We start from the raw sequence: 21,093 nt of genomic DNA on the forward strand, positions 1-21,093 counted from the left end.
GGCAAATAATGATAAAACAATACAAAGTCTATTGAATAAACTGGAAGAGAGAAATAATAAACAGGTGATTAAAGTATCAGAGCTGAGGGCCAGGTTACAGTATATAACCCAGATAAGAGTTCTATATATGAATGCATTTGCAAGGAATAAAACAGATGAGCGGCAAGCACAAATTAAAATTGAAGGTTATGATGTAATGGCCATTATTCAGGCATGGCTGCAGGATGGTCAGGATTGGGAATTAAAAACACCAGGTTATTTCCCAAGGTTGACAGAACAAACAGGGAAGTGGCAGAGGAGATGGGGTAGAAACAAAATTACTCCAATGCAGAGGGACCTAGGGGTGCAGATACATAATTTTTTAAAGTTGGCATCACATATAGACAGCTTAAAAAGACATTTGGCATGCTTGCCTTCATTGCTCAGTCCTTTGAGTGTGGGAGTTGAGACGTTATTTTGAGGTGGTACAGGACATTGGTGAGGCCTGTTCTGGAATACTGTCAAATTCTGGTCGCCCAGTTATAGGACAAATGTTATCAAGCTGGAGAGAGTTCAGAAGAGATTTACCAGGGTGTTGCCTGGTATGGAAGGTTTGCATTATAAGGAAAGGCTGGACCGGGTGGGACATTTTTCACTGGAGCATAGGAAGTTGAGAGGCAACCTGATAGAAGATTGTAAAATAATGAGACGTATAAATAGAGTTGATAGTAGTTGTCTTTTCCCTAAGATGGCGAATTTCAAGACTAGAGGGCACATTTTTAAGGTGAGAGGAGAGATATAAAGCAAGTGTTTTATACAGAGGGTGGTTCGCATGTGGAATGAACTTCCTGAGGAAGTGGTAGATGTGGGTACAATTACAAAGCTTAAAAGACATTTGGGTAGATACATCAATAGGAAAGGTTTTGAGGGATGTGGTCCAGGAGCAGGCAGGTGGGAATAGTTTACTTTGGGATTATGTTTGACATGGACTGTTTGGACCGAAGGGTCCGTTTCCGTGCTGTGTGACTCTATGACTCTATGAGAGAGGATATAATAAGGGCAAAGCATTCAGTGGAGACCAGATCGGTAGAACTGAGGAACAGTAAAGGATCGAAATCTGTATTAAGTGTTGTATATAGATCTCTTGGTCTAGATTAGAGTGGTGCTGGAAAAGCACAGCAAGTCAGGCAGCATCCAAGGAGCAGGAAAATCGACATTTCGGGCAAAAGCCCTTCATCAGGAACGATGAAGGGCTTTGCCTGAAAAGTTGATTTTCCTGCTTCTCGGATACTGCCTGACCTGCTGTGCTTTCCCAGCACCACTCTAATCTAGACTCTGATTTCCAGCATCTGCAGTCCTCACTTTTGCCTATAGATCCTTTGTTAGCAGCTCTGAACTGCTGAATTGTGTAAATGCAGAAATTAGGCAAGTGTGTTGCAAAGCCAGTGTCGTATTAATGGGGGATTTTAAGTAAAACATAGGTTGGGAGAGGCAGACAAGTACCTGTCAGAAAGGTAGTTGATTTCTGGAGTGTATCCAGAATAGTTTCCAACAGTAATATGTCCAGGACGCAACAAGGGGCAAGCAGCATTGGGTTTAGTAATGAGTAATGATCTGGATTTAATTAGTAACCTAATTGTGTGTAAACATTTATCGAATAGTGATCATAACATCATCTATTTCAATATAGCAGTTGAAAGCAAAAGGCATGAATCAGCTAAGAGAGTTTAAATTGAGGTAAGGCTAACTTTAACAAAATAAAACAGAGAATGTCGACAGTGAAGTGGGAAAACCTGCTAATGGGTAAAACAATTGAAGAATACTTGAGGATGTTTAAAGAGACATTAAACACAATATAAAACCGGTTTATACCAAGTGAAAAGGCTGTATTTCAAATAAACCCTACCGCGGTAGCCCAACAACTCCCCTTCACTTTGAGATGGGCAAACCCCTCAGACATACCATGGCCAAAACCTCTCAATGACTTTGAGAGACAGCCCTGCTTGGTGAATGAACAGACCCTAATCGATATCCCAAACTCTCCAATTGCGAATCTCCAGACCTGTTGAACTGGGCCTGCAGGGCTGACCATGAACCACTCCCTGGGCTTATGATGTACGGAGCCTGTGACTCTGGATGCTTCAAGCTGACTGACCATGTTCAACTCCCTTCACCGATATTCGACAAGATCCTTGACTTACTGCAGAGAAACTCCTAAACTGAAGGCCAACACCTTTGACCTTTACAGAGGACAACTCCTCTTAAACATTGAAGAATGGCCATTTGGTTGAAGCACATGCAGTGCGTTTGCCACATAAACTGTCACGTGGTATAGGTGTATATGACATAGCACCTTGCTGTTTAGCAGCATGTCCATCCACTTGACTGATTACTGCTGACAACCACAACAAGCTGCCTGGTTCTGTGGATGCATGAAAAAGCAAGGCAGGGCAGAAGTAGTGTTAGCCTTTAAAGTGTGAATGAGGCAACATAGCATGAAAAGCCTGTGAGAATCCAACTAAAGGCAAAGTGAGTGAGCACTAAGATGCATCCTGGTCTAAACCATGAGATGGGATCGTGTCCTTGTGCACAAAGTGTTCTGGCAGCAGCATTACAATGAAAGGTGCTGATGCACTCCAAAATGTGCATTCAAGTGGAAGACAATGCAGTATTGTGAGTAGGTCAGAGATGTGTCATGATGTGGAGAGGCCAATAGGGATGGGAGTTGTGGATGGTCACTGACGATGATACATGCCCCGAGATGTTGATGTCTACTGTCCAAGACTAAAGTTTGGAGGAACAAATGCCGAGTGCCAGGTGCCTGCTCTGATTTTCATGTTGGGAATTTTCGCCCTCTACTTTTTAACCCAACAGGTGAGATTAATCCTCAATTTCTCTCGTCATCCAGCATTCCCTACACCTACCAGCCTTTCCTTTCACCCTAACAGGAATATACTGTTTCAGGACTCACATTATCTCATTTCTGAAGGCTTCCCATTTTCCACCTGTCCTTTTACCTGCAAACATCTGCCACCAAATCAACTTTTGAAAGTTCTTGCCTAATAATGTCAAAACTTTAACTTTTAGATCCAGTCTATCCTTTTTCATCACTATTTTAAAATTAATAGAATTATGGTCGCTGGCCCCCAAAGTGCTCCCCCACTGACATCTCAGTCACCTGCTCTGCCTTATTTCCCAAGAGTAGGTCAAGTTTTGCAGCGTCTCTAGTAGGTACATCCACACACTGAATCAGAAAGCTTTCTTGTACACACTTAACAAATTGCTCTCCATTTAAACCCTTAACACTGGCAGTCCCAGTCTATGTTTGGAAAGTTAAAATCCCCTTCGATAACCACCCTATTATTCTTATGGATAACAGATTTCCTTACAAATTTGTTTCTCAATTTCCCACTGACCATTGCGGACCCAATAAGGTGATCATCCCTTTCTTATTTCTCAGTTTCACCCAAATAACTTCCCTGGATGTATTCCCAGGAATATCCTCCCTCAGTACAGTTGTAATGCTATCCCTTATCAAAAACATTACTGTCCCTCCTCTCTTGCCCCCCTTTCTGTCCTTCCTAGAGCATTTATATCCTGGAACATTAAACTGTCAGTCCTGTCCATCCCTGAACCATGTTTCTGTAATTGCTATGATATCCCAGTCCCATGTTCCGAACCATGCCCTGAGTTAATCTGCCTTCCCTATTAGGTCTCTTCATTGAAATAAATGCAGTTTACTTCATTAGTCCTACCTTGTTCTCTGCTTTGTTCCTGCCTGCCCTCACTGTGACTCGCTCCTTTTCTCAACTTTCCCAGTCTCAGATTGATGTCTTTCCTCATTATTTCCCTGGGTCCCACCCCCTCCCACGTTACTAGTTGAAATCCTCTTAAGCTGCTCTAGCAAATATCCCTGCCAGTGTATTCCAGTCTATAATTCTGATATTGCACCTTTCAATTCAGGTGTAATCTTGCATAGGTCACTTTTACCACAGAAAAGATTCCAGTGATCCAAAAATGTGAACCCTTCTCCCCTACACCAACTCCTCAGCCACATATTCATCTGCTCTATCTTCCTATTCCTACTCTCACTAACTTGTGGCACCGGGAGTAATCCAGATATTACTACCCTCGAGGTTCTCCTTTTTAAATTCCTGCCTAACTTTCTATATTCTCCTTTCAGAAACTCATCTTTTTCCCTTCCTATGTCATTGGTTCCAATGTGTACAACAACCTCCTGCTGGTCCCTCTCCTCCTTGAGAACATTCTACACCCTCTCCCAGATACTCTTGATCCTGGCACCAGGAGGCAACACACTATTCTGATGTTTTGCTGCTGGCCACAGAAATGTCTGTCTGTGCCTCTGACTAGAGAGACCCCGATCACAATCGATCGCTTGGAACCCAACGTATCTCTCATTACTTTAGAGCTATTCTTGGTGCCAGAAATTTGGCTGTTCCTGCTACATCCCCCTGAGAGTCCATCACCCCCTAAATTATCCAAAACAGCATACTTGTTTGAAATGGGGATAGCCACAGAAGACTCCTGCACTGCCTGCCTGCCCCTCCTACCTTTCCTGGAGTTAATCTATCTATTTGACTGTATCTGCAGCTTTTCTCCCTTCCTATAACTGCCATCCATCACACCCCGTTGCTTCTATAAATTCCTTATTGCCTCTAACTGCTACTCCAACCGATCCATGGAATGTGATAGGATTTGCAACCAAAGACACTTCCTGCAGACATAATCCTCAGTAAGATGGAAACTCTCCAGAAACTCCCATATCCGACAAGAAGAGCACATCACTCTAGTAAAGGCCATCTTTGCTCCTTCACAATCTACAGACCCAGAAAATAGCACCATCTTATTGCTCTAAAAAAACACTGCTCCAGGCTAACTTCATACTTATGTCTTATATTTTTTAAATTTAATCAAGAGACAAAGTTAAAAATCACACAACACCGGGTTATAGTCCAACAGGTTTATTTGGAAGCACTAGCTTTCAGAGTGCTGCTCCTTCATCAGGTGGTTGTGTCTGAAAACAAGAGACAGATTTCAATTAAACGTCTTATCTAGAAAGAACCCACTCAGTACTGTAGATTTACAGCAAGGTTTCATTTAGAAACTATGTACTTATCTTTTCCTGTGCTGTGAGCTTTCCTATACAGATTTCTCCAAGGTCAGCTATGAATTTCACTGTTTGTTGATTTTTCCTAGATACACTCTGTTGTCCAGAGATATTTGAAGTCAAACAGCAAAGGCAGTAATTGTGCAGATTCACTGCTGTGTCAGACAGCAGTATAGGATTCTTTCTCCGACTGTGTGGTCACTGGCTTTGTCTGTTTTCCTCCTTTTTAAAGTGCCATTGTTTCCCCTAAAGTTCCAAAACAATGCAACAGCATATAAAACAGTAATTGCTGCTCCTGGAATTCGAGGAAATCACCTCCAACATCTAAAATACCTCAAAAAAGGAGCAGCGCTTACAGCCACAATTTTTTTCCCATCCTCCATTTTGGATTACGACACTGTTCCAGAGCCAACTCTCAGAGTGAACAGGATGTCTGACACTTCTGTTCTTATCTGTTAGATAGAGCTCCCTGATTTGACCAGATTAACAAACCCAATCATATTCTATGAAGCCCATCTGGCTGACCTCATTACAATCACTGCACCATTGATCTTTAGTTTTCAATCTGTAAATTGAATCTTTTCCCCTATTTCCCGAAGACTGTTGCCTATTGTGAACTATAAGGAGAATAGATAACTGGAAGACATAAATAGGCTGGTGGAATGAATGTGGATGAGTGGCAGATGATGCAGAAAAGTATGAAGTGAGACATTTTGGTAGGATGAAAGAAGAAAGGTAATATTAAGTAAAGGATACAATTCTAAAGGCTGCAGGATCACAGGCCCAGCATGTAAACAAGTTGTTAACAATGCTGTTTGAGAGAGCAGTTAACAAGGATAAAGGATCCTCAGCTTTATAAATAGAGGCAGAATGTAAGAGCAAGGAAGTCATGGTGAATCTTGATAAGACATAGGTTCAGTCTCATTTGGAATTTTGGAAATTGTGATGAACCTTGATAAGGCAATAGGAGTGGGGGTTCAGCCTCAATTGAAATATTACATCTAATTCTGTTCACCACACTTTAGAAAGGATATTAAAATATTATACAGATGCTCTGCCTTCCTTATCTTGGGGAATTCTACTTCCTCCTAACAACAAATGAATGATTTCAGTTTCCTGTTAAACATGTGTCTGGTTACTGGTTTGACTGGTCTTTCAACTTCAGTCTCTTCCTGCCCACTGATTACGTATGTACTTGCACACACAGTAATGCTTAGATCATCCTAAAGTCTCACAAATAGTCCCCTTAATGTTGGACCAAAACCCACTGTACTGAGATCACATGGTAATCAATGCACAATGATGGCCCCAGGTTAGAAAATAAAATCATGCACTAGTATCTTCCCTAAGAGCTAAGAGGGGATGCAGAAAAGATTTTAGAGAATTTTTGAGAACTAGGAGCTTCAGTTATGTGTATAGGTTCCAAAGGCCCAAATTGTTGTCCCCAGAGTAGTGTTTGCCAAACTACTTTCCAATGTGACCCCATTTTAATACTGGAAAATTAACATAATCACAGACAGCAATCATAACAAAACATAAATAAAGCAGCTTAATAATATTCAGTCTATAATTATTAAAGTGGGTATATAGTCGATCACATATAGTATATTATATGATATAAAATCTGTGTTTACAAACTACTTTGTAAAAGTGTTATTATTATACGTACTTACCAGTTCATTAGTTCATCTGAACTGTTCCAGCTCATGGACTTTAGTCAAGAGGCAGCTGATACTAATGACATGGGCAGTTACATTTACATTCAGCATTACTGATCAACAGCAACATTATAGCAATATTCCCTAAACTAATATCAATAAGTAAAGTCAACATACGTTTAATTTTCTGAGACAAAAAGAAAAGAACTGATTCGGGATAGTCAACATATCTTTGTGCGTGGGAAATCATGTCTCACAAACTTGATTGGGTTTTTTTGAAGAAGTAACAAAGAGGATTGATGAGGATTGATAAGGGCAGAGCAGTGGATATGATCTATATAGACTTCAGTAAGGCAGTCGACAAAGTTCCCCATGGGAGACTGGTGAGCAAGGTTAGATCTCATGGAATACAGGGAGAACTAGCCATTTGGATACAGAACTGGCTCAAACGTAGAAGACAGAGGGTGGTGGTGGAGAGTTGCTTTTCGGACTGGAGGCCTGTGACCATTGGAGCTGGGTCTACTACTTTTCATCATTTATATAAGTGATTTGGATGTGAGCACAAGAGGTCTTGTTATTACGTTTACAGATGATACCAAAATTGGAGGCTTAGTGGACAGCGAAGAAGGTTACCTCAGATTACAACGGAATCTTGATCAGATGGGCCAATGGGCTGAGGCGTGGCCCATTGAGAGTTTGCTGCATTTTGGAAAGGAAAATCAGAGCAGGACTCATACTCTTAATAGTAAGGTCCTGGGGAATGTTGCTGAACAAAGACATCTTGGAGTGCAGGTTCATAGTTCCTTGAAAATGGAGTTGCAGGTGGATAAAATAGTGAAGAAGGTGTTTGGTATACTTTGCTTTACTGGTCAGAGCATTGAATATAGATTAGGTTAGATTAGATTCCCTACAGTATGAAAACAGGCCCTTCGGCCCAACATGTGCACACCAATCCTCCGAAGAGTAACCCACCCAGACCCATTCCCCTACCCTACATTTGCAAATACAACTAACACTATGGGCAATTTAGCATGGCCAAGGAGTAGGGAGATCATGTTGCAGTTGTTCAGAACATCAGTTAGGCCACTTTTGGAATATTGTGCGCAATTCTGGTCTCCTTCCTATTGGAATGTTGTTGATAAACTTGAAAGGGTTCAGAAAAGATTTACAAGAAAGTTGCCAGGGTTGGAGGATTTGAGCTATTAGGAAAAGCTGAATAGGCTGGGACTGTTTTCCCTGGAGCGTCGGAGGCTGAGGGGTGACCTTATGGAGGTTTGTAAAATCATGAGGGGCATGGATAGGGTAAATAGACATGGTCTTTTCCCTGGAGTGGGAAGTCTAGAACTCAAGGGCATATGTTTAGGGTGAGAGGGGAAAAATTTAAAAGGGACCTAAGGGGCAACTTTTTCATGCAGAGGATGGTGCGTGTATGGAATGAGCTACCGAGAGGAAATGTGGAGGCTGGTACAGTTACAACATTTAAAAGGCTCTGGATGGATATATGAATAGGAATGGTTTTGAGGGTAATGGGCCAAGTGGTGATAAATGGGACTAGATTAGGTTAGGATATATGGTCGGCATTGATGAGTTGGACCGAAGGGTCTGTTTCTGTGCTGTACATGTTTATGACTCTAGGACTCTTGTAGAAAACTCCCTCTCAGAAAAGATTTACAAGGATGTTGCCAGGGTTGGAGGATTTGAGCTATAGGGAGAGATTGAATAGGCTAGGGCTGTTTTCCCTGGAGCATCGGAGGCTGAGGAGTGACCTTATAGAGGCTTATAAAATCATGAGGGGCATGGATAGGATAAATAGACAAAGTCTTTTCTCTGGGGCGGGGTGAGTCCAAGATTAGAGGGCATAGGTTTAGGGTGAGAGGGGAATGATATAAAAAAGACCTAAGGGACAACTTTTTCATGCAGAGGGTGGTATGTGTATGGAATGAGCTGCCAGAGGAAGTGGTGGAGGCTGGTACAATTGCAACATTTAAAAGACATCAGATGGGTATATGAATAGGAGGGGTTTGGAGGGATTTGGACCAAGTGCTGGCAGATGGGACTAGATGGGGTTGGGATATCTGGTCAACATGGACAAGTTTCCATGCTGTACATCTCTATGGCTCTAATAGTCCTAGAGGTTACAGTTTTACTGTGGATTCTGTTACATAAAATTCAATCTTTCTAAAAAAAAATTAAATTCACAACACAAGTAGTTAACTAAATGTGGAGTCATATTTCTCCCAATCTGGAGCTGGGTTTATAAGGATACTGGAGGGTTTCTGAACTGCTGGTGAGCATGATGTCCAATGATTAGTTGTCACTGAAGTTTCAACCAAGCTGTTTGTATTCTCTAGGGACTGACTCACTAAAGTCCCATTCCTGCTTCTCTTCCCTCCACAGGCAAGATTCAGCCCTTCTCCCTCTTCCCCAGATACAAACTATAATCAACCTCTCTCTCCCCCACATACAGTGTGGTCAGCACCCATGCCCACCTGAACACAATGTCTGAGACTCAAAGTCCCAGCCAAACCATTGTCATTCTGCAGCTATTGTTAAACGCTTTTGAGAAGAAAAGGTCAAAAATCACACGACACCGGGTTACAGTCCAACAGTTCTTATTTGAAATTACAGAAGCTTTCTGAGGAACTCTCCTTCATCGGTGAAGTGAGAAAGGGCACAAATATACAGACTTTATAAGCAGAGAGATCAAAGGATCAGAAAATTGGTGTAAGTGTAGTGAACAAACCTAAAATGGCTGAGGGAGAACTCTGTTAGAAAGGAAATGCATACTTCAATGGATTAAGATGCAAATTCAGAATCTGTTACAAGTCATTGCCCTGAGATAACTAAAGTTTTATCAGTGTCTGCCTAACTTTTCAAACTTCAATCAGGTAGAGATACAAAACGAGACATGTCAGGTCATAGACGGAATTGTAGGTGTGAGGTAATCAGAGTCTGTTTTGCTTTTTAAATCTCACTGGTCTTGTTCCGAAAGCAGGAATTTATAAAATTGACTGACTGTGATGACAAATTGTGTGTTTTTGAATAAAGTAGAATGTATCTGCAAAAAAATCCACATCTCGGATGAAATGATTCACCCATAGATTCTGTGTATGCGTGTGTGTATATGTACACGCACGCTTGAGAGAGAGTGTGTGTGTGAGATTGAGTATATAGAGTCATAGAGTCTTAGTGATGTACAGCACAGAAACAGACCCTTCAGTCCAACTCGTCCATGCAGATCAAATATCCTAACTTAATCTAGTCCCATTTGCCGGCACTTGGCCCATCCCTGAGCCACGTTTCTGTAATTGTTATGATATCCCAGTCCCTATCCCTAACCATGCCCTGAGTTAATCAGCCTTCCCTGTTAGGCCTCTTGCATCGAAGTAAATGCAGTTTAATTTATCAGTCCTTCCTTGTTCTCTGCCTGCTCTGACTGTTTGACTTGCTCCATTTCCCAAGTTTTTGTCAGATTTATCTCTTTCCTCACTATCTCCCTGCCCCCTCCTCCACCACCACCACCACCACCTTAATAGTTTAAATCCGCCCGAGCAGCTCTACCAAATCTCCCTGCCAGTATATTAGTCCCCTTCCAATTCAGGTGCAATCCATCCTTCTTGAACAGGTAACTTCTACCCCAAAAGAGATTCCAATGATCCAAAAATGTGAACCTTTATCCCAGCCCCTCAGCCACCAGGCATTCATCTGCTCTATCCTGCTATTCCTCCCCTCACTAGTTCGTAGCACTGGGAGTAATCCAGATATTACTACCCTTGAGAACCTCCTTTTTAAATTCCTGCCTAACTTTCCATATTTTCCCTTCAGAATCTCATCCTTTTTCCTTCCTATTTTATTGGTTCCAATGTGTAAAATGACCGCCTACTGGTCCCTCTCCCCTTTGAGAACATTCGGCACCCTCTCTGAGACATCCTTGATCCTGGCACCAGAAAGGCAACATATCCATTTTGATTTTTTGCTACTGGCCGCAGAAATGTCTGTCTGTGCTTCTGACTGCTTTTCACAATTGATCACTAGGAACCCAACATACCCCTCATAGCATTAGAGCCAGCCTCAATACTAGGAACTTGGCTGTTCATGCTACATTCCCCTGAGAGTCCATCAACCCCTACATTTTCCAAAACAGCATACTTGTTTGAAATGGGGCTAGCCATAGAAGAGTCCTGCACTACTTGCCTACCTCTCCTATCTTTCTTGGACTTAACCCAACTACCTGGCTGTATCTTTGGCTTTTCTCCCTTTCGATAACTGCCATCCATCACATCTCCCTGGCTCTGGTAAATTCCTCATTGCCTCTAATTGTCGCTCCAATCAATCCATTCGATCTGATAGGATTCATAACCAAAGACACTTCCTGTAGAAATAATCTTCAGTAACATGGAAACTCTCCCTAAACTCCCACATCCGACAAGAAGAGCATATCACTCTACTAAAGGCCATCTTTGCTCCTTCACAATCTACAGACTCAGAAAACAGCACCGTCTTTTTGCTCTTATAAAAAAGTGCTCCAGGCTAACTTAGTACTTATAGTTTATATTTTTAAAATTTAAAATTTAAAACAATTTATCAAGGTGATGCTGTCAAAACAGGACAATAAGGAAGATTGTACAGGTTCACATATAGCATGACATGAACCCAAGATCATGGTCAAGGCCATCTTCATGGGTATGGAACTTGGCTTTCAGTTTCTCCTTGGCAATTCTACATTGATTTGTACCTCAAAGACTTTCTTGGAGGATACTTACCCAAAGGCCGGAGGCTGAATGTCCTTGACTACTGAAGTGTTCCTCAAGTGGAAGGGAAATCTCTTGTCTGGCAATTGTTGCGTGGTGTCCAGTCATCCGTCTTTGTAGCATCTGCATGGACTCACCCATATACCATGCCTCGGGACATCCTTGCCTGCAGCGTATGAGGTAGACAATATTGGCTGAGTCACATGAGTATCTGCCACGTACATGGTGGGTGGTGTTCCCACATGTAATGATAGTATCCATGTCTATGATTTGGCATGTCTTGCAGAAGTAACCATGGCATGGTTGTATGGCATTGTGGTCGATGTTGTCCTGAAGGCTTGGTAGTTTGCTGTGAACAATGGTCTGTTTAAAGTTTGGCAGTTGTTTTGAAGGTGAGAGGTGGTGAGAAGAAAGAATGTCCTGTGACAAGAAATGAATAGGGGATGGGCAGGGCTTGATGGGGGTAGACTCAGAGGAGCGGATGTCCCTGACGCCACATGCTCTTTCCATGCACCCAAATAGAACCTCACCACAAGGTTTGGAAATCTTTGTCTTAGAGAAGCTGTTCAAATCCATCAGGAGACTGGCAGAATAGACAGGGAATTGCTGCCGCTCTTGTTGGCAGTAGGGTTGAGAACTAAAACCTTTTTTTACACAATGAATGGTTAGGATTTGGAATGCGACACATGAGAGTGAAGCAGGTTTAACTGTGGCTTTCAAAAAGGAATTGGATAAGTATTTGAAGAAAAAATAACAGGGCTGTGGTGTAAAGGTAGAGCTTTACAACTGAGCTGCTTTGCAGGGAGTTGGCATGGACATCATGTCAAGTGGCCTCCTTCTGTGGTGTAACCGTTCTATAGTAATTGATTCTATAAAAGATTCCTCAACATCAATCAAAGAGCTGGATAATTCTTCTCCTGTTCTGGCTAGCAATAACTTTTCAAGCAATATTACAAAAATAATCTTATTATTAATACTTTTATTGCTGTTTGTGTGATTCCACTGCCTGCAAATTGTCTGCTATCCTTCCTAAATTTACTTAACGAGATGTGAAGTATTTCAAGACATCCTGCGGTTATGAAAGGCACTATACAAATGCACTTTTTCCATTGAAAATTAAAAATATTGTTGCTTAACTGAAAAAAAATCAATTTTTTTTTTTCTCTGCTGTCTTCCGGGTTTGCAGCAGAGATTGCTAATCAGTGGTCTGGAACAATGCAGGATTGTTTGGAGAAGTGTACAGGTTAGAGACAAAAAAACTGCAGATGCTGGAATCCAAGGTAGACAAGCAGGAGGCTGGGAGAACACAGCAAATCAGGCAGCATCAGGACTGGAGAAGGGTTACACCCAAAACATCGACTTCCTCATGCTGCCTCACTTGAGGTATACTGGTGGCAGCTACAAAAGCAGATCATTTTTAAAAATTGTACAATTTTGAATCACACAATAAGTCACATAACTCAGAAGGAATGAATAAATACATGAAATAAAATGGGGGAAGACTTCAGTAAACCACCTTCACATTACATGCAGCAAAATAGCAATATTGCAACAGTTTAAAAATATTTGAAGTACATGTCAGAACAGCCAGAAACTTAGGCACGATTGAGTCAATAGACAGTAACATTGAAAGATAAAATAAACAAAGACAAGATACGCGGTTGTCTGAACAAGGACTAATCTGAGATGGCCCTGCATTGGTAGATGTTAAGGCAACAGGGTATGTATAGGAGGGCAAATATGATAAAAATATATTTCACGGCCCATACTGAATTTTTTATAGCATACCTATACATAGCAGTAACTTCCCCTATTGACTAAGGAGCACAGATTGTGGGCTGAATTTTACATTCTTTTGGCGAAGTTCAAGTTGTGTTTTTTGGAGGGATTTCCACTGCGAGGCCTGGTGTGCTTTCTCACTGTATCTTGCCAAACTTGTCGCATTAATGATTCATCCCACTCTACTGGCATCTCTCCCATCTAATTCAACCCCATCTCATCATGTGCCATTGCCACTTGCCACTCAATAAATATTCTGACACCCCTTGTGCCACGCCATCTTCGAAAGACTGCTCTGTACTCGGACAAGCATTGGCAATCCAGTTTTGCCCTTCACGACAGCTATTTTCTATCTGTTAGCCTAACTTGTGGTGTGAGCACCCTTCTGAATATTCTATCAATCAATTTTTCTGCCTCATGTTGCCGATGCACCAGAGTGTCCCGATCTCCTGTTTGAACTGTGAAAACCAAAGTCAAGCTTGTGCAGCCTCTGATATTTCCTGTAAATAGACTTGTCCAGGTCATGAGAAGGGTCCACAACTCTCCATGTCACACAGTTCACGTATTCCATTTAGCTGAGCTATCCTGCCATGCTTTAAGCTTATACTTGACCTACGTCAACTTGCCCCCATGGCATCAATGTCAACTTAATTAGTTTCCAAATCTCCCCTTCCCCACCTCATCCCAGATCCAACCCTCCAACTCGGCACCGGCCTTTTGAACTGTCCTGATTAGAGTGATGCTGGAAATGCACAGCAGTTCAGGTAGCATCAGAGGAGCAGGAAAATCGACATTTCGGGCAAAAGCCCTTCATCAGCAATGAGAATCATCATTCCTGATGAAGGGCTTTTGCCCAAAACATCGTTTTCCTGCTCCTCGGATGCTGCCTGACCTGCTGTGCATTTCCAGCATCACTCTAATCTTGACTCTGATCTCCAGCATCTGCAGTCCTCACTTTTTCCACCTTTTTGACCTGTCCTACTTGTCCATCTTCCTTCACACCCATTTGCTCCATCCTCCCCACTGACCTATTACAATTACCTCCCACCTATATGCTATTGCTTTCCCAGCTACCTTTGTCCCAGCCCCACCCCTACCTGTTTATCTCTCAGCTCCCTTCTCCCCACTCCTGATGAAGGACTTATGCTCAAAACGTTGACATTCCTGCTCCTCGGATGCTGCCTGGCCCGCTGTGCTTTTCCAGCACCACACATCTGCAGTCCTCACTTTCTCTTACTCCCAGCAGAGACCGCCTGCTTTTCCAGGGGGTTCTTTTACACACAGCCCACAGCCTCAAATTATTAACCTGATGGTGAGTTTGGGCACATCTTACCTGCTTTCACCCTATGATTGCATGTATCCCATGTGGTTGCTGCTTGCGTGTGAAATTTACCTTTTAATGCTGGCTCTCAAAATGCAAGCGAAAGTGATGCCCATCATTGTTTCTGACACAAAAAGTCGGAGCGTAGGTCAGCCATTCGGCCCCTTGAACCTGCTCCGCCATTCAATAAAATGGTGGCTGATCCACATTCCCACCTAGCCCTGAAAACCTTTGATTCCATTTCCTAATAAAAATCTAAATATCTCTGCCTTCGGACCTGTGCCTCACAGATGAAATTCTTCAACAAAATGATTGTATGCTCTCTGCAAATAGCCAACCTCGGAACAACCGTGCGGCTAAAATATAACAAAGATTCATCGTGAAAGGGCGGGTGAGGCGTTCGTGTAGACTATTTGGGCTTTGTAACCTGTGATCCATGTTTCCTTCTCTTGAACAGCAAAGTTTTCCGATCCACCCCTCCTAAAGTTCAAATTAATTCCTGAATCTGAATTTTTAAAATGACACAATTTTCATGTAAAAGTGGTTATCAAACCTGTTTATAATTACAAGAGTGCCTTGCTTTCTGTTTGGAGCTACTGCTATCAGGAGATCTGCTGTCGTGCTCTGTCACACTTATCTGTCTTGTGATAGCCACAATGGCTTGTTTGCGTTGTTTCAGTCACATTCATCATCCAGCTACCAGCCCCTGGGTCAACCTCTCTTTTTCCTCCTCTCCTCTAGAAGCGATCTCTGTTTTCAACTCTGATCACAATGTTACATTTTGTTTTCTAGAATATATTTGTAAGAGTTGCTTTTACTCTTGCTTCACGATTCCAACAGGGACTGAACATTTCTCAGAAGAAATCCGAGCACACACCATTTCACTGAAAGAGCCACAAACACAAAACTTTATCGCACATAAAAAGTAATTAAACAAAATAAGCGCCACTGCTTTGAACGTAGTTCTATGTTTTACTACCCGCCAAGAGTTCCTTTTTGAAAAAATCTTGAAGATACAGTCTCCTTCCCGCGTTAGCAAGACTCAATGTGCACAAATTTTCCACTTGACCTGAGGCTTCAGAACAACAAAACCCACAGAGCAATAGACCTTCCTTCACCGGTCTTAGTGGTCTGATGAACTCTGAGGAGGCGGAGATGTGAATTAACAGCATTGAACCACAATAACCCTACATGGTTAAGAACTATGAAGAAATCAATTTGAATTTTGATTTTTATCTAGAGTAGAAATGGAGATATACCTCAACCATAGGGTATAATGTCCACAAATACTGCCCCATGAATCTTTGAAACCCTCCAAACGGCAGAAACATGACATTATCGATCACAAAGTATATTAGGTCAAGCAATTTACAGCAAACTTTGAAATAAAAACGCACAACTAGCTTGATGTTCATCAATATTAAAGGTTATAACCGCTTTCACGTCCAGGTATTTGTAGCATACAATCGTTTACTTTATTTCAGTCCAAACAATGTGTGTTCATAGAATCCCTAGTGTGGAAACAGGCCATTTGGCCCAACAAGTCCACACTGACCCTCTGAAGACTATCCAACCCAGACCCATCCCCTAACCTACACATCCCTGAAAACTATGGGTAATTTAGCATGGCCAATTCACACAAACTGCCCATTTTTGGATTGTGGGAACAAACCCATGTATACGAAGGGAGAATCTGCAAACTCCACACACAGTTGCCCGGAGGCAGGAATCGAACCCGGGTCCCTGGCACTGAGGCGGAGCAGTGCTAACCACTGAGCCTCAATCTTAAAGAGAGAAATGAGGTCGCAGGAGTTCTCTCTCAGAGGAGCTGGGGTGGGGGTCTCAGGGTTCACTGACAGGAGGAGCCAGAGGAAGGAGCTGGAGCGCGGGATGGAATCGGGCTGAATGGCCTGGTCAGCTCCGGCCCTGGGGTCACAGGTTTTATTTGTAAAGGGCAGGCAGAGACCAGGCGCGGTTTTGAATTCGCGATTTCCGAGCGGTTTGTGCCTCAGCGGCGACCCGTCCGCAGGTTTCCCCCCTCCTTCCCCGCGAGGCCGGCGCCATGGATCTGGAGCAAGAGCCGAAGGTTAAAGCGGCGGCACCGGCACCGGCCGAGCCGCCCAAGGCCGGAGAAGCGGCGGAGGGTGAGGTCTGCCCGCCGGACAGTCCGGCCGAGCAGCCGGGGCCCAGCGGCGCGGAGCCGGCGGCGGTGAGGGAAGAAGGAGAGGGGACGGAGGCGGAGGCCGGCGGCGGAGGAGGACAGGCCCAGGCCCAGGCCCAGGCCCAGGCGGACAAGAAGCCTGCGGCGCCTCGGGAAGGTGGTGCCGAGGAAGAGGAGGACGATGAGGAAGGAGACGCCGTCCACCAGGCCAAAAAACTGCGGGTGGAGCCCGCCAGAGACAAAAAGGACAAGAAGCAGAAGGTGGACGAGGACGAAATCCAGAAGATGCAGTGAGTGCGGGCCCTAGCAACAGACAGCTCCCGTCCCACTTTCTCCTTATTTGTTCCCTTCCCCCACACCCCTAGGCCCTGTCCTGTCGGCTTCCAATGCATCCACCCAATTTTCAAACATTTACACTTCTCATTAGCAATCCACCTAGCAATTAACTCTTTGTGAGCTTATCAACCTCTCGCCTATCCCTTCCCCCCCCCCCCCCCCCTCACTCTCAGCTCCATCTCCATGTACTGTACTCTCTTCCCCAACCCCCTCCTCTAACAGCATAAATTCCACCCTTCCCCAGCTGCCTTCAGTTCGGACAAAGAGTCAGTGAACTTGGAACATTTATTTTGTTTACCGTCTATAGATGTTGCTGACCTGCTGTATTCCTTCAGTACATTCTGGTACAGATCATCTGGTCTCAAAAAAAAGTGCCAAAACATTAAAAAGCTTTTAGCACTGAAGTTGGCGAGGGTGAGGGATAAGATATTATCTGGCAAATCAAACAGCAGATGATTCTGCTCAAGCTGTGCTGATCAAATGATCATAAAATAGTAACTTGAGTTTCAAGTTACCAGTTCTGGTATTAGTGTTGTGGGATTTGATGGATACTGTACTGCTTTATTGATTTTGAGCTTTTTATCAATAATTCAATATTGATCATCTCATCCAATCTAAAAGCAAGATTGATACAAACATACAGAAGGACGGCACGGTGGCACAGTGGTTAGCACTGCTGCCTCACAGCGCCAGAGACCCGGGTTCAATTCCCGCCTCAGGCGACTGACTCTGTGGAGTTTGCACGTTCTCCCCGTGTCTGCGTGGGTTTCCTCCGGGTGCTCCGGTTTCCTCCCACAGTCCAAAGATGTGCAGGTCAGGTGAATTGGCCATGCTAAATTGCCTGTAGTGTTAGGTAAGGGGTAAATGTAGAGGTATGGGTGGGTTGCGCTTCGGCGGGGTGGTGTGGACTTGTTGGGCCGAAGGGCCTGTTTCCACACTGTATGTAATCTAATCTAATCTAATCTAATCTAAAAGGAGCAGAAGTGGGCCGTTCTGGTCTTTATTCTGCCATTCAACAAGATGACAGCTGATCTGTTTGAATTTCACATTCCTATCTACCCCTGATAATCTTTGATTACCTTGCCTAACAAGAATCTGTCCACCTCCACTCAATGATACTTAATTTCCACCTCCTTCCTAGCCAGAGAATTCCAAAGTCTCTCAACCTTAGAAAAAATATTCTCATCTGTGCTCTAAAAGATCAACTAAACAATGCGCCCTGGTTCTGGACTCACCCACTGGAGTGGATATCCTTTCCGTGTCAACCTGTGAAGACCATTCAGGATTTTATAAACTTAATCTAAATTGCCCCTTGCCCTTCTAAAGCTGAGTGAAAACAAACCCAGCCTGTTCAATTTTTTTTAAAAAAAGACACTCCTCCCTATCATCAACCTAGTAAACATTCTCTGAACAACCTCCAGTGTATTTGCATTCTCCTTTAAACAAGGACCCTCACTATTTGAGGTGTGATCTTATTTGTTTGTGGGAGCTTAATGGCATTATCTGACCATGTCACATTTGGAAACTGCATTCTTGGAAGAGTGGGCGATATATTAAACAGAAAGAATGTTGACACTACAAAATATTATTTGTTCTACTTGAACAATATGAAACAATCTTAGGATTTTCCTTTGAGTATGGTTGATAGACAGTGTCCAGAAGTTGGACATGATGGAGTTGATAATGATGACGATCACTGGAGCATCAGGACAGTAACTGAAATTGATTGTATATTAACTGCCAGCCAGCCGATGGTGTTTTTCATGCCAACAAGAGAGTATCTTCAGGTCAGATCATCTACATAGGAACAGAAGTAGACCATTCAGCCCATTGGGATTGCTCCACTATTTGATCAAAACTGATCTGTTTCTCAACTCCATTCTCCTGCCTTCTCCCCATAACCCTTGAACCCCTTATTAATCAAGAACCTATCTACTTCTGTCTTAACTATACTCAGTGACTTGGCCTTCACAGCCTTCTGTGGCAATGAATTCCCACAGATTAACCACCTTCTGGCTGAAGAAATTCTTCCTTACTCTGAGGCTGTGCTCTCCTACTAGCAGAAACATCTTCTCCACATACACTCCATGCAGGGCTCTCAGTATTCTGAAAGTTTCATTGGGATTTCTCCCACTCCTTCTAAATTCCATTGAGTACAAACCCAGAACCTCAACCACTCCTCATAAGTCAAGCCTTTCATCCCCAGGATTGCCCAGTCTCCTCGCCTGCCCTTCTGCAGGCTCCTTGCTCCCTCAACATTACGTGTGATCTGCAAAGTTAGCAATAATGCCCTCAGTTTTTTCATTCAGATTAATGTATAACATGAATAGAACAAAGAAAGTTTACAGCCCAGAAACAGGCCCTTCGGCCCTCCAAGCCTGAGCAATCCAAATCCACTGTCTAAACCTATTGCCCAATTCCTAAGCATCTGTATCCCTCTGCTCCCCATCTATTCATGCATCTGTCCAGATGCATCTTAAATGAATCTACTGTGCCTGCCCCTACTACCTCTGCTGGCAACGCGTTCCAGGCACTTACCACCCTCTGTGTAAAGTACTTGCCACATCTATCCCCCTTAAACTTTTCACGTCTCACCTTGAAGACATGACCTCTCGTTACCGAATCCCTCACCCTGGGAAAAAGCTAATCTCTATCCACCCTGTCTATACTCTTCATTATTTTGTAGACCTCAATCAGATCCCCCTTCAATCTCCTTTTTTCTAATGAAAACAATCCTAACCTACTCAACCTCTCTTCATAGCTAGCACCTTCCATACCAGGCAATATCCTCATAAACCTTCTCTGCACCCTCTCCAAGGTGTCCACATCCTTTTTGTAATCTGGCGACCAGAACTGTACACAGTATTCTAAATGAAGTCCGATGAAGGCAAACATACCATTTGCCGCCTTGACCACTCTATCCACCTGTGCAGCCACCTTCAAGGTACAATGGACCTGAACTCCCAGATCTCTCAGCTCATCAACTTTTCCCAAGGCTCTTCCGTTTACTGTATAATTCGCTCTAGAATTAGACTTCTGAAAATGGATCAACTCACATTTGCCTGGATTGAACTCCATCTGGCACTTCTCCGCCCAACTCTCCAGTCTATCGATATTCTCCTGTATTGTTTGACAGTTCCCTATGCTTTCTGCTACTTCATCAATCTTCGTGTCATCTGCAAACTTACTGCACTAAATTTTCTGGGCTGTAAATTTTCTTTGTTCTTTGTTTTATTCATGTTATACATCTGCAGATCAACAATGCCCTCTTCCAGATCATTTATGTATACACAAACAACAGTGGCCCCAGCACTGACCCCTGTGGAACACCACTGATCACCTTTCTCCATTTCAAGAAACTTCCTTCAACTACTACTCTCTGTCTCCTGTTGCTCAACCAGTTCTTCATCCACCTGGCTAGAACACTTTGCACACCATGTGACTTTACTTTCTCCATTAGTCTACCATGGGGAACCTTATCAAACGCCTTACTAAAGTCCATGTATATAACATATACAGCCCTTCCTTCATCTATCAACTTGGTCACTTCTTCAAAGAACTCTATTAAGTTGGTAAGGCATGATCTACCCGCACAGAACCATGTTGCCTATTACTGATAAGCCCATTCTTTTCTAAATATAAATAGATTTTATCCCTCAGTACCTTCTCCAGCAACTCTCCCACCACTGACGTCAGGCTCACTGGTTTGTAGTTACCCTGGAATATACCTACTATCCTTCTTTCTGGATTAGTGGTGCTGGAAGAGCACAGCAGTACAGGCAGCATCCAAGGAGCAGCGAAATCGACATTTCGGGCAAAAGCCCTTCAGGAATAAAGGCAGAGAGCCTGAAGTGTGGAGAGATAAGCTAGGGGAGGGTGGGGGTGGGGAGAAAGTAGCATAGAGTACAATAGGTGAATGGGGGAGGGGATGAAGGTGATAGGTTAGGGAGGAGAGGGTGGAGTGGATAGGTGGAAAAGGA

At 43.3% G+C, this 21,093-nt stretch overlaps 1 protein-coding gene and 1 long non-coding RNA gene across 2 annotated transcripts in view; one reads left to right on the forward strand and one right to left on the reverse strand.

The window, feature by feature from the left end:
* Positions 1 to 4,983: 4,983 nt before the first annotated feature.
* Positions 4,984 to 17,809, reverse strand: LOC122563268. The gene is made up of 3 exons (XR_006315549.1): positions 17,432 to 17,809; positions 11,529 to 11,682; positions 4,984 to 5,353 (listed from the first exon to the last, which is right to left on the reverse strand). It is a non-coding gene; the product is annotated as an uncharacterized LOC122563268 (long non-coding RNA).
* The window catches only part of taf11 (TAF11 RNA polymerase II, TATA box binding protein (TBP)-associated factor), a 16,320-nt gene continuing 11,693 nt past the window's right edge, over positions 16,467 to 21,093 (forward strand). The window contains exon 1 of the mRNA XM_043716926.1: positions 16,467 to 17,067. Coding sequence (XP_043572861.1) covers positions 16,679 to 17,067 — 389 coding nt within the window. The 5' untranslated portion in view covers positions 16,467 to 16,678. The remainder of the gene's footprint in view (positions 17,068 to 21,093) is intronic.

Source organism: Chiloscyllium plagiosum, chromosome 26 (genome assembly GCF_004010195.1).
Source record: "Chiloscyllium plagiosum isolate BGI_BamShark_2017 chromosome 26, ASM401019v2, whole genome shotgun sequence".
In the NCBI taxonomy this organism is placed as follows: Eukaryota; Metazoa; Chordata; class Chondrichthyes; order Orectolobiformes; family Hemiscylliidae; genus Chiloscyllium; species Chiloscyllium plagiosum.